General features: G+C 44.9%; 1 protein-coding gene across 1 annotated transcript in view; it reads right to left on the reverse strand.

Annotated features, from left to right (window-relative positions):
• Positions 1-14,837, reverse strand: part of PITPNC1 (phosphatidylinositol transfer protein cytoplasmic 1) — a 237,507-nt gene that overhangs the window by 119,163 nt on the left and 103,507 nt on the right. Inside the window, exon 2 of the mRNA XM_058561399.1 lies at positions 91-239. Within this exon, the coding sequence (XP_058417382.1) occupies positions 91-239 (149 nt within the window). The remainder of the gene's footprint in view (positions 1-90; positions 240-14,837) is intronic.

Genomic DNA, 14,837 nt, shown 5'->3' on the forward strand with positions numbered 1-14,837 from the left:
CTTTCCATCCCACACACTGCCTGTACCTGAGTCACGCCGTGGGGCCAGGTGGGAGACAGCCCGCAAGTGACACGTCATGCCGTGACTTACCTGTTGAGATACACCCGCTTCTCGGTGAACTGCCCGTTGCCGTGGTGAGGGTCCTCGAAGGGCTCATTCTGGACGACCTCCACCCCTTCTCCTCGGTCGCTCTGTTCGTGGCTGTGCTTGCTGATCATGTACAGCTGTCCGATTTTGTACTACAAAACACACAGAGACGGAGAGGTCAGCCCCGCTGCTTGCTTTCGAAAACACCTCCCTTCAACTACCGCGTGGCAAGCGACTGATATCATCAATGCTTTCTGCTGAGAAACGAAAGCAGACACATGGGCCTGATGTTACTTTTCCTCAGGAGTGACGAGAAGAACTAGTTGTGAGTAGAATGGAGAAATGGCGCATTCCTGTGAACATTTTGCATCACCTTGGTGAATGCTGTGGGTGGCTGGTGGTCTTTAAGGCTTGGCAGCCGATCGACCCATGGGTAGCAGCAGGGAGGCGGGAGTACTGGAGTCTCCTTTCCAATCTGGCCCTGCAGGGTTAAGTGGAGCTACAGCTATTTCACTTGGCCAAAGACAGGCTGGGGTGTGTTATTTCTGTCCCTCCTTTCTGCCTAATTAACTGCATTGCTCTCACAAGAGGCTTAGATGTTGCCTGTCTCTTCTATCACCTCTCCCAAAGTGCTCAACTCTCCTGGAGGCCTCTGTTCCCTAGAGCAGCAGTTCTCAGAGGCAGCTGGACATTAGAATCACCTGGAAGCTTCTAAAATCTCCAGACGCCCAGGTCCCACCATGAGTGGAAGCTGTGTTCTAAAGGCTGATCCACAATGAAGAAAATCTACAATATCTTTAACTCCTTTTTATCCAATTCCACTAACAGTGTGGAGCCTTCCAGCCTGAGGTCCCAGAAGCCACATATGCTTCCATGAAAATGATAATATGGAATAACATACAATATGAACGCTTTCTGTCCTGTCTTCATTTGTGAGCTGTTCCACTCTCCTCCCTACCTCTCTGAAAACCCTGGGGCCAGCAGGCATTTCTTCACCCAGTGAACTTCCAAAGCGCAAAACTAATTTGATGGAGACAAAGTGAGACAGAAAGAGAAAAAAGAAGGAGGGAGGGAGTAAAATGACTTTTTCTCAGAGTCAGGAAGCAGGACGATGACACCCTGCTGTAGCTGATCCCGCAGATTCAGTGTGAAACAACACACACAGCGTCATCATCATCGAGGCCCCTGGGATGGGGGAAAGAGGCCTGAGTCTGCAGCAAGCTAATGATGGCTCTGGGCTGTTCCCCAAAGAGCCCAGGCCAGCAGGGATGTAGGTCTCCTGTCTACATGCATAAGAGAGAGAAACAGATTTTAAATTAAGGGGGCAGGTGAAATGTACAAATGAACAGTGCAGTCTGCTCCAAAGCTGAGAAGACACACGTCCGAAGGTCCTTCTTTCATTCTGAGGCAGGTTCAGGGAGAAGAGTGTGAAGAGAATCTGAAAGGCTCTGGTCTGAGGTGAGCCGGGGGTGGGGGGTGTGGGGGTGGGACGACGGACGTAGACGACGACACCAGGGGCCCCGTAACCATGACAATAGGAACGCAGCCCGCTGGGTCTTCTCAAAGGGCAGTGCTTCAATCTGTGCCACGCCCCTCCCCAGAAGGGTCTGCATTTAAAATGCTTTTAACATAAGTGTATGTGTGCTTGGGGGCAGGAGGAGCGCTGAGGATAAGAGCAGGAAGAGAAGAGAGGAAAATCAAAGATAAAATCTATTTTTAAAACAAATTCTGGAATCAGAAGCTTCCTGGCTTCCCCTTAGTAAGTCCTGCTCCTACTTTTGCTCATAAAGACTAACACTCTTTCAAGGAGAAAGACAGTAAGAAAAAGTTTACAGATAGGAGATCTGTGAGATATAATTGTGAGATCAACACTCCACCTTGTGCAGACAGGCACACAAGCCTGTAACAGGATGTTCCGCTGCCCGGCGGTAGAGATTTCAGTGGCAACTGCTTTGTACTTGGAGTTCAAAAAATAAGAGTTTACCTACGATGGAATATTATTCAGCCATAAAAAGGAATGAAGTACTGATACTGATACTGCTAAATGGGTGTTATGTGTTGAGCTGTCTCCCAAAACTAATATGTTGACATCCTAGTACCTCAGAACGTACCTTATTTGGAGACAGGGTCTTAGCAGAGGTAATCAAGTTAAAATGAGGTCATTAGGGTGGGCACTAATGACCTCAACAGGACTGGTGTCCTTATACAAAGAGGCAAGTTGGACACAGAGACATGCATATAAGGAAGACGAGGTGAAGTGATACAGGGAGAAGATGGCCATCTACAAGCCAAGGAGTGACCTGGAACACATTCTTCCCTCATAGCCTTCAGAAGGAACCCACCCTGCCTGCTGATGCCTTGATCGTGGACGTCCAGCATCCACAACTGTGAGATCATAAAAATCTGGTTGTTTAAGCCACTCAGTCTGCGGTGTTTTGTTAGGGCAGCCCCAGCAAACTAATACCATGGGTACAGGATTTCCTTTTGGGGTGATGAAAGTATTTTGGATCTGGATAGAGGTTGTGGTTGCTCAACACTGTGAATGTACTAGATGCCATTTGAATTGACTTTAAAATGGTTAATTTTATGTTATGTGATTTCTACCTAAATTTTTAAAAAAAGCATTGTCTTTGCTTCTGAAGCAGATACTCCTGAACCAAAATCCTGTCAAAGGCTCTAGTGGTGGGTTTGGCAGAGGGATATGTCTACCACTGGACCACCTTCAGGAGCTCCAACCCACTCACATATGAAAAATGTACGGGATCAAGGATGACGCATGACACAGAAAAGCCATTAGCCAGAGGCGAGTCAGCCCTGGCTGCGCTCAGCTCAAGTGCTTCCTGCTCCATGGAGAAGGGCATCGGCCGAGGCAGCCAGCAGCTGATCCACTGCGGCCAGAGGAGGGCCCAGCTGCCCGGCCTCATTGATCATTCCAGCGGCTCCAGAATGAGCCAGCACAGGGCAGACATCAGCCTTAGCTCACAAAGATAGCGTCAGTCTGGGGGCGACTGCCTGACGCCGGATGCACTAACGTAGGTGACATTGCTGGGGGTGGTGGGACACTCAAGCCCAGACACTGAGATGGTCAAGGGCTCTATAGCTGTCACTTCTTTCCCTCCCCAGCAAATCAGTCCTGCTCTGCTGGTTGTGGCCGTCTGACCAGGGCCATACAGAAGAAGAGGTTCTGTTGTTGTTTTTAAACCACAAATTGACTCACAGACACATGCATCAAGTGGATTCTCAGTTAGGGGGCAGAGGGCAGGACAAATAGTACTTGAAACATCTGTCTCAAAATCACCAGAGATCTCCTAAAAATGCTGAACCCTGGGCCATTCTAGCCCTTTTACATTCAGACTCGGAGGGAGAAGGCAGTTGGGAATCTCACTCAAACACACACTAAAGGCTGAGAAGCCCTGGAGCAGAGAGTGGCGAAGGCATCCATTGGTACTTGCTCAGTACTAAGCGGTGCCAAGGCCAAAATCTTCTGTCTTTAGGAGGCCCGTTTCTTCTTCCCTCTTTAATACTAATTTCTTGCAAAGCTCCATCCCTAATTTAGTGAAAATACCACATCCCTGATCACCAACTCCAAACAAACTTGTATGTCAAATGAAGGCTGCCAAATCCAAAGACTCAGAAGGATTCTGAAGACTTTGAAGCCAGAGGATTGATAAGAGAATTGATGATGCTGACAGAGTGTAGCTGAATTCATTGCCTATTAGTGCAAGGCGCCAATTAGGTGCTTTATATTCATTTCCAATACTCACAATCATTCATCCACGTCAGTATTTACAGACGAGGAAGCTGAGTCCCAGAGAGGTTAGAAACTCCACACCACGCAGCTTCTAGGTGGCAGAGCTGGGATTTGAACACCACAGGTCTGTCTGTACTCCTTCTTCTCCACCCAACTTCAGCCCTTATTTCTCTAAGAGGTGAATTGCTTTCACAAATCTAGGCCTCACTATGATTAAAAAAGGGGGGTCGTTCAGAGCCACCGCCTCTGAACTTTGCTATTTCAGAAGATGAATAACAAAAGTCTGATAGCATTTGAAAGATCAAAGTTGTTTAAACTGTGCTCACATATGGAATGGTGGAGCAATTATGCTCTAACTTTGTAAAATCTATTGTTATAATTCCAGAGTTTGGGTAATCATCATTATAGGCAATCATGATTAGAGACAGCTCCGCGCTGCAGGGCCAAGCCTCCGGGTGAGCCATCATCAGAACAGCTACCCTAAATAATTATCTCCGTAGTCAAAAAACATCATAGGGATTCAGATCCTTTTCACTTGCACACAGTGCTGCACGTTTGATAGAGCTGCAAAATTTGAGGGAAGGCAGAGTTACATAACGTGCCTGGAGAAGCCGAGCGGTTTCATGAGTTTGTACTTTTGCAAACTCTACGCCTGGGCACGATCAAGTTACTTAATACAGTTCTACCTCAAACCTTGATTTTAGAAAAGGTGACCCCAAGCCAAAACTCCTGAGTATGGTAAGAGATTATTAACTGAGCACCAACAACACCTTAAACATTATCCTTGCTGAAAGAAGGACTGGACCCAAAATTTTAGGCTCAACAGAACTCCAAGCTATGAGTGATTTTCACTTAACTGCCCCTGCCCCCCCACAACTGCTGAGCTTCAGAGATCTCTGCAAGGCCAGGCTCCCATACTCCCCCACGTTAGAGAACCAAAGGGATGTCGTCTTCCTTCCAATCAAACCCTGTGTCATCCTGTCCTGTCCCCTTTCTCTTCCTCCATTAGTCCTAATATCATTTCAAAACATCGTGACGTGAAAGGTGGGAACGACTGATTTGCAGTAAACAGTACCAACTCCAGATAGAGTTATTCCCTGATGATATGACTCGGGACCTCAAGGCTCCAGGTTGGGAATCAGAATTTACATCTACTTTCACCTTTACCATCCAAATGGATGGATGCCACATAACCTAATAACCACGGAGAAGCACCTGTCTGTCTGACTTCACGTGATATCATGTATTTTTCCATCTGTGAAATGTGAGTGATTCCTGCCTGTTTCACTCTGGCTGTGTGGATAGTGCAAAGAGCAGAGGGTGATACAATCTGGCATTCTTTGGAGTGACCCACATTATTCACATCGCTATCAATGCTTTTGTCAAAACTCTTTCAGCCTTCTCTAGTCTCAATACATGGACCTCAAAGCACAGTGAAACGATTACCTCATGATGCGCAAGGAGCCCACTGAAGAGCGTCTGAAAGATAAAACATCATGCAGGATTCAGGTGCATTACAGTCTTCACGCCAAGTGATGCCAAAATTGTAATTAGACACAGGGAAGGAGATACAATCAGTCTGGATTTTAACAATCTTGTCTCAGCAAGCTAGACGCTAGAGCCAGCTGTTTTCTGTAATCCCATAGCACAGCTAAGGCACCAGGACAGATGTTCCATCCAGCAGTCGGCAAACTATGTGGGCTGGTGCCTGGTTTTTAAATAAAGTTTTATTGGAACATTCATTCTGTGGCTGCTTTCACGACACAACAGGGGAGTTGAGTAGTTGCGACAGAGACTGTATGGCTTGGAAAGTTGAAAATATTTAGTATCTGGCCCTTTACTGAAGAAGTTTGCTGACCCCTGTTCTAGTCCATTGGTACTGGGTCCAGTCTGGGCCAGCCTTAGCTGTTCACCTAGACCTGTGCTGTCCAGTATGGTAGCCACTTGCTGTATTTGGCTAGTGAGCATTTGAAACGTGGCCTGTGCAACAGAAGGACTGAATTTTAAACTTTCTTCAATTTAAGTTAATTTAAATTTAAAAACTAACATTCAGTTCACCTATTAGAAAACTTTACCTATTTTTGCAGTACCTTGGGTATATGAATCTACTTTTTCAACTGGAAATTTTATGAAATCTAAATTCAGATCCCGTACCTCCAATGCAAATTTAGCATCTGACTTGAGATTGCTGTAAGTGTAAAATGCACAATGAATTTTGAAGACTTAGTAACCAAAAAAAAGTAAAATAGCTCATTATTAATTTTTATATTGATTACATGTTGAAATGACAGTATTTTGGATATACTAGGTTAACTAAAATAGATTATTATTTTTTGTGTGTGTGTGAGGAAGATCAGCCCTGAGCTAACATCCATGCTAATCCTCCTCTTGTTGCTGAGGAAGACCGGCTCTGAGCTAACATCTATTGCCAATCCTCCTCCTTTTTTTCCCCAAAGCCCCAGTAGATAGTGTTATGTCATAGTTGCACATCCTTCTAGTTGCTGTATGTGGGACACGGCCTCAGCATGGCCGGAGAAGCGGTGCGACAGTGCACGCCCAGGATCCGAACCTGGGCCGTCAGTAGCGGAGCGCGAGCACTTAACCGCTAAGCCACGGGGCCCGCCCTAAAGTAGATTCTTAAAATTAACTTCATCTTTTTTTTTTTTTACTTTTTAAAAATGTGGCTACTAGAAAATTTTATTTTATTTTATAATTTTATTTCTTTTTCTTCCCCTAAAGCCCCAGTAGATAGTTGTATGTCATGGCTGCACATCCTTTAGCTGCTGTATGTGAGACGTGGCCTCAGCATGGCCAGAGAAGCAGTGCGTTGGTGCGCGCCCGGGATCCGAACCCAGGCCGCCAGCAGCGGAGCACGCGCACTTAACCGCTAAGCCATGGGGCCGGCCCTAGAAAACTTTAAATGACATACATGACTTGCATTTGTGGCTCACATATTTCTATTGGATGGTGCTGGGCTAGAACCTAATCTAGACCAACGGGAACTGAGAGTCAGGCCATTATGCCACACCAAGACTTCAGAGGCTGGCTGGTCAGGCAACAGAGCCAGGCCAAGGGTTTCCGTGTTTCCAAGCTAGCAAGCTGGAGACTGATAATTAGGGATATATTTGGAGAAGCCCTCCCTTTCTGAGGACTGGGGATTACCTGGACCTCCAGAGAGGTGATAATTGTCCACAGTGTGCTATGGTGGAAAGCACTGGGGTTTCAAAACTGAAAACCCGGAGCCAAAGTCCTGATTCTACCTTTGATTACTTTCGTAACCATAGACAATTTACTTAGCTGAGCCACAGTTTCTTATCATTAAAATGGGACTAACAAAATACCTCACAGGACATGGTGAGAATCAAGTGAGAAAAAACTTACAAACTAAAATGCTTTGTAGGGCCGGCCCCGTGGCTTAGCGGTTAAGTGCACGCGCTCCGCTACTGGCGGCCCAGGTTCGATCCCGGGCGCGCACCGATGCACCGCTTCTCCGGCCATGCTGAGGCCGCGTCCCACATGCAGCAACTGGAAGGATGTGCAGCTGTGACATACAACTATCTACTGGGGCTTTGGGGGAAATAAATAAATAAATAAAATTTTTTTAAAATAAAATGCTTTGTAAAATGTAAAACTGTAACAAACCGCTGTAGCTATTGCTCCTTCTGTTTAGCAACACGTCTGACCAGGACTTCAAGATCTGTTTCATTCTTTTCCCTGTTACAGGAGAACAAGGCATCCGCCTTACACCCATGCAATGCAAAAACCAAAGAAAACTTGACCATCTGCCCAAGATTATCTTTTCCTTCTGTAAACATTTTTATCAGATGGTAGTCAGATCGAACACTTCCCAAAACATTATAAAAAGCCTGAGGACTTCCACTTATAGTAGGTACACCGAGTAGTCAAATTCATAGACAGAAAGTAGAATGGTGGTTGCCAGGGGCTGCAGGGAGGAGGGAATGGGGAGTTACTGTTTAATTGATACAGAGTTTCAGTTTGCCAAGATGAAAAAGTTCTGGAGATGGTGGTGATGTTTGTACAACATTGTGAATGCACTCAATGCCATTGAACTGTACACTTAAAAATGGTTAAAATGGTAAATTTTATGTGAGGTATACCTTGTCACAGTTTTTATAAAAGCCTGGGAACATGTCATTTTTTAGTGAGTGTGGCTCACCTGCTTTATACCTCAAGGTGGCCACCTAACAGCGATTCTAATTTTATGACTATGAAAAAGCTTTTATATTTGATGGGTCTTTGATTTGGAAGCTTATTTGAAGGTGTTGAGCCAAGCAGACAGGAGAACTATATAAAATGACTCTCCTCAGAGATGATGTTGCATGAGACGCCGTGACGCCTGCCATGCCAGGGGAGTTGTCTGGCTCCCTGTGCCCTAAACTTAAGTGTCTTTAAGATTAGCATTCTGGAGGATTCACGCTGCGGATGCTCCCAGGCAACGCGCTGCTGACTATGACACGTTGCAGACAAAGACCCTGACAGAAGAGAAAGAGGGATTAAGTGAATACAAACGCATTCTGATCCCACAACCTTAATACTGGTCAATGAGAACACCAGCTCCTTATTGATCGTGATTGTCACATTTCACAGCCTAGTCCTTCCATTTGCTCCTCAGCCTGGGGTTCTGCCTGCAAATGACTCTACAGCAAGACCAATTCCAATTCCTGTTTCCTTTGGGAAGGTAGTGTGTATGCTCTAAGAGCTGGATCTGATTTGGGTTCTGCAAGGACATGACTGGCTAACCACCCCTCAGTCTTTCTGGCTCTGTATTCAATGTCCAGATTTCTCCATGTAGACAGGGAAGCAAAAAAAAAAAAAAAGTGTAAAGTTCTTCAGTGCTTCGTCAGATCTCTCCCCGCCAGGTCAATAAACCACGAAAACCAATATCCGATCCCACAAAGAAAATACGAACCTGCAGCTCATATTTCAGGATATCAGTGCATCATCACATATTTATCTTTTCTCCTGGATTTTTACAAGCAGCCTTCTGAGGTGCCTTGTTTACGCAATACCTGTGTCATTATGCCAGGGTGCAGGAATGAAAAAGCTGATAAAAAGATTTAAGAAGGAGCTGGGTTATCGACATTTAATTCAAAAAAATCCCCCTTTTGTGACAAACTAATATAAATAGCATTGTACACTGAGGCTTAACCCATCCTAAGTTTTGGACTGAAGTGAACAGAAACAGAGCAACTTCACGCCACAGGAAGGGCTCAGGATATGCTTCGAGCTGGTGCAAGCAGAACTCTACGCCTGTGGCTGCACAAGTCTGTGCAAATCATTTCCAGTACACTCGGCCATTTAGGAGCATAATCTGTCTGACTGAGTATGGGAGAGTAATGATATTCTTTATAACATATGAAAAGTAAGAGTGCACATTTTATCTGCTCCTTCCAACACTGACTTGCCCTTAGGGTTGGTGTTCTAGCCCTGAGAACTCATTTGAGGCAAATATTTGAAAAACCAAAATGATAACAAGCAGCAGGCATAGGCTACTTTATAAGCATTGGCTGAAACAGGAGGTGTCAGCCCCTTGTATTTATAAATGAGAAGCTGAACAAATTAGCCATTAGTGAGTGTCATGAAGAACCATTAAGAGAGCAAAGACAGGAACTGCTAGAACTCAACTCAAAACCATAAGGTAGTTGGCCCTCGTGGCAGACATGGGATTTCTCCGTACATTGGCTGGGGGACTCGGTTCTGGCGAGTCTTGTCCATTCTGGTTCATGCATTCAAGGAGCATTCAGTGTGTGCCACTGGAGGCAGGGCTATGAACAAGATAGACCTGGTCTCTGGCGAAGTTCCACCTTGAAGACACAGGCTACGAGCTGAAGGACCTTGAAGTTTACATCAGAGCTTTCAAACCATTTGCTGAGAAATGTGAAACCAACCGCAACTCAGGCAAATGGAAAGGTTTGGTGACAGGCCTGACCTTTAGAAAGCAATCAAGGCTCTTGTGTTTACTACGGAACATAAACCCACAGCCAATCACAAGACTAGAAAGGGGGAAAATTGAGATAGCACTTTCCTGGGAAATGTATCCTGCACCATCTCCTTGTCAATGCTCATCTCCTTAACCTTGGCCTCATAACCAAGGTGTTTCCAGGAGAGAGGTCTTTCTGCTATGTGGGTAGCAGGGGCTTCCAGAATTAGAAAAGCCCATTTGTGAAGCCTATTGCACCTATCAATCCTTTAGGAAAATGACTGGTAGCATTCAGGGTAGCTGTAGTATTGACTAAAAGCAGAAATAAGGGCCAGCCCGCCTGGTGGCATAGTGGTTAGGTTCGCCCACTACACTTCAGTGGCCCAGGGTTCGCAGGTTCGGATCCCGGGCGCAGACCTACATACCGCTTATCAAACCATGCTGTGGCGGCGTCCCACATATAAAGTAGAGGAAGATGGGCATGGATGTTAGCTCAGGGCCAATCTTCCTCAGCAAAAAGAAGAGGATTGGCAACAGATGTTAGCTCAGGGCTAATCTTCCTCACACACACACACAAAAGCAGAAATACGCCTGCAGGAATGACAGCAACTAGTTTTAGTGTCTTTGAGACCTTCTAAGAACAGGAGGGCAAACTGAATGCAAAGAGACGCACTTGCCGCTTCATGTACAAATGAACAATGGGAGTTCGTTTTTTGTGTGTGTGTATGTGAGGAAGATCAGCCCTAAGCTAACATCCATGCCAATCCTCCTCTTTTTGCTGAGGAAGACTGGCCCTGGGCTAACATCTGTGCCAACCTCCTCTACTTTATATGGGACGCCGCCACAGCGTGGCCTGACAAGTGGTGCCTCGGTGTGCGCCCGGGATCTGAACTCGGGCCCGAACCCGGGCCGCCAGCAGCAGAGAGCGTGCATTTAACTGCTACACCATGGGGCTGGCCCCGCAATGGGAGTTCTTAATGTTCTGAAACATTTATTCAATTCAAGCCACTTCATGCTTAGAATAACATTTGAAGGTCACTGAACCCCTTTGCTTGCTTAAGGGCTAGCTGGCACAGCAAATGGTTTTAGGGCTCTCCTAACTATCTAGCAATGCTGAGAGATATGAGCAAGTTATAGCTGTGGATCTAAGTTTGGAAAGTTCCAGCATCCTTCTTCACCCCACTTTGGAGGTGAGGCCCCAGGTTTCCCATGCATGGTACTTGTAGCCTATAGGTAGCCAGCATTTGTAGAGTATGTCGCTGGTTGCAGGGAAGGCATCACTCTCTTAAGCAATGGCAGCCTAAGGGTGTTTCTTCCCTGATAAAAAGAAGCAGATAACTGATTGAGAAAATGGTTGTCAACTCTTGCTCTCCTGAGACAGTTAATGAAGACAGGCAAATAGAATAAATTGGGTACATTTCCAGGAACTGCTACATTTAAAAATCTATCTTGTGAGCTCTTTTGCATTCTGGGCTTATTCTAATGACCTGGAGAGATACTCTACCAATGGGTACTTTTAAGACCGAGTGGTGGCCCTGTCCTCCCTGTATCAACAGTTGGTAGTTCTTCTGTCTCTCTGTGTATCCTCCTAAGGGAGGATGGGAACAAGTCCTCTAGGCCACAACACCATGATGAAATGCAGTTTACTATGTTTTCAAAGAGTTGGAAGAAAAAAGAATGTAGCAGACAAAATGAGGAACAGGAAGTGGTGGTTTTTTTTGTGTGTGTGAGGAAGATCAGCCCTGAGCTAAGAGGAGGATCAGCCAATCCTCCTCTTTCTGCCGAGGAAGACTGGCCCTGGGCTAACATCCGGCCGATCTTCCTCCTCTGTATGTGGGACGCCGCCACAGCATGGCCTGACACGCGGTGCGTGATGCGCGCCAGGGATCCGAACCCGGGCCGCCAGCAGTGGAGTGTGCGCACTTAACCACTACGCCACGGGGCGGCCCCAAAGTGGTGCTCTTCACAGGATTTTTTTCATTTTTTTATAAAGGTAAACTATACATAACACCATTTATGTATAATTCACCATTTTAACTATTTTTAAATGTACAATTCAGTGGCATTAAGTACATTCATAATGTTGTGCAACCATCACTACCATCCATTTCTGAACTTTTTCATCATCTCAGAAAGAAACTCTGTTGCTATTAGACAACAACTCCCTATCCCCCGCACGCCCCCGTAACCTCTAATCTGCTTTCTGGCTCTATGAATTTGTCTATTCTAGATATTCATATAAGTGGAATCACACAATATGTGTCCTTTTGCGACTGGCTTCTTTCACTTAGCATAATGTTTTCAAGGTTCATCCACGTTGTAGCATGTGTCAGAATTTCATTCCCTTTTCAGGCTGAATAATATTCCATTGTATGTATGTACCACATTTTGTTTATCCATTCATCTGCCGATGGATATTTGGGTTGCTTCCACCTTTTGCTAGTATCGTGAATAATGCTGCTATCTATTGGTGTACGATCATCTATTCGAGTCCCTGTTTTCAATTCTTTTGACTTTATACGAGACGTGGAATTGCTGGACCATATGCTAATTCTATGTTTAACTTCTTAAGGAAACACCAAACTGTTTTCCATAGAAGCCGCACTATTTTATATTCCCAGCAGCAATGTACAAGGATTCCAATTTCTCCACATCCTCACCAACACTTGCTATTTTCTGTTTTTGTTTTTGTTTTTAAATAACAGCCATCCTAAGGGGTGTGAAATGACCACAAGATATTTTAAAGTCATCTCTAGGTTCTTTCTTTGATCTTTCATTCTTGTAAAGCTCATTTTAGGTGCTCAGGCATTTCAAACTCTTCTTCCAAATGAGTACTGAGACAGCCCTGGGAGAGATTTCAACCCTATTATTTATTTAAATCAGAAATGTCAATCAGTAGACCCTTCTGATGAAACACTGATGAACTGAGATGATTATTTTTCAATGGGTGGGAGAGTGTCCCTTGGAAATGCTCTGGTTGCAAGCATAAGATAAACTCAATGCAATAAATCCCTTTAAGTTGAAAAGCCCCCGCACATTCACAAACAGTTAAGTGACTCTGTAAGGGCACCACAAAGAGGTAGCTATGAATTATTACCTTAGGGAACCTGAGGGTGGTGGTGGTGGGCATGACCTGAAAAGGTGCTTCTATTTCTGTTATAGAAGCTGCATTCAGTATTATTTTGATGGCCTAGCCAGGAATGTAGTAAATTATAGAATCACAATGTAGAAGGCAGCAAACAGTCCTGCAGAATTTACTTATGAATTGAATGTGTATGATTTATATTCAAAGATTTAAGGTGAAAAAGCCATTCTTGGTAATTTGCATTTTTCATGTTTTTCTTATGGATTAAGTCACTTCTTATTCTACTGTAGGTGACAGCTACTCTTGAAAAAGTAATCTTGGAAATGACTTTAAACTCTGAAGTAGACTTGAGTTAGTTTCTCATACTTACTTTTTTTTTTTAAGTATACAATTCAGTGGTTTTTAGTATATTCACAAGGTTGTGCAACCATCACTACTATCTAATTCCAGAATGTTTTCATCATCCCCAAAAGAAACTCCACACCCATTAGCAGTCACTCCCCATTTTCCCCTCCTCCCAGCTCCTGGCAACGACTAGTCTCCTTTCTGTCTCCGCAGATGTGTATGAGTCTTTCTGTGGACATGTTTTTGTTTCTCTTGGGTATATACCTAGGGGTGGAATTGCTGGTGGCATGGTAACTCTATGTTTAACCTTCTGAGGAACCGTCAAACTGTTTTCCATAGCGGCTGCACCATTTTACGTTCCCACCAATAATGTCTCATACTTACTTTTAATGGTTTTAAGTTACTTGTAGAAACAAGAAAGTCAAACAAGTGACTTCAAAAGCCAAGAGTGAGCCATAGGGCAAGTATGGGCTTGCTTGCTCGTGTCACTGTATTGTACACTTGGGCCCATCCAATGAACCAATATCATGGGCAACTATCCAGCCATGTGGCATCTTTTCATTACTCTGCAGGGCCGACAAAGAGCTAAACAATTAGAAGCTAAAATGGCATATCCAAATGTACTAATTACATGGCAGAGGCAGAAAGTGTTCGAGGGGTTAGGAACGGAGCAACATGGCTTATAGCTGTCCAGGAGGGCATCACATGAAAAATGAGGCTCTGCATGGATAGGCACTAGCTTGGCAAGGAGGAAGGGGGAAGTTACAGCCTGCAAATGAATCCTGGACATTTACTTGCTCACAGCAAAACTTCACTACTTCCCAGAACCTCTGAAAATGCACGACAGAAATAATAATAAAAGTTGCCACACAGTGCTAACTTCTCTAGGGTCAGCGTGGTTCTAAAGCACTTATATTTACTTAATCCTCACAACAACCCTATGAGGTAGACAGTATCTTTATCCCTATTTTACAAATGAAGAAACTGGTGCAGAGAGGTTGAGTAACTTGCCCAAGGTCACCCAGCTAGAAAGTAGTAGAGTTGGGATTTGAATCCAGGCAGTCGAGCTCCAGGATCCATCCTCCCATGTCTCTGGCATTACAGTAGTCCCCTCCTATCCACAGGGGGGTACATTCCAAGATGCCAGAAACCACAGATAGTACTGAACCCTATATATATTATGCTTTTTCCTATACATAAGGACTTGAGGTGTGACAGCAAAACTAGAACCAATTTCTGTTTCCTTTTTTTTCTGAGGAAGATCGGCCCTGAGCTAACATCTGCCAATCCTCCTCTTTTTTTTGCTGAGGAAGAGTGGCCCTGGGCTAACATCCATGCCCATCTTCCTCCACTTTATACGGGATGCCACCACAGCATGGCCTGACAAGCGGTGCATCAGTGCGCTCCCGGGATCCAAACCGGCGAACCCTGGGCCGCCGCAGCAGAGCTCCCGCACTTAACGCTTGCACCACCGGGCTGGCCCCTGTTTCCTTATTCACAGTTTCACAGATAGAAGATTTGTTCTTTCTATGCATCTTAGCAACCTCAGCATATGATTTTTTTTCCTTTACTAATTGAATCAAGAACTTGCACCTTTTCACTGAAAAGAAGTACTTTATGGCTTCTCT

Source organism: Diceros bicornis, chromosome 18 (assembly GCF_020826845.1).
Source record: "Diceros bicornis minor isolate mBicDic1 chromosome 18, mDicBic1.mat.cur, whole genome shotgun sequence".
Taxonomy (NCBI): Eukaryota; Metazoa; Chordata; class Mammalia; order Perissodactyla; family Rhinocerotidae; genus Diceros; species Diceros bicornis.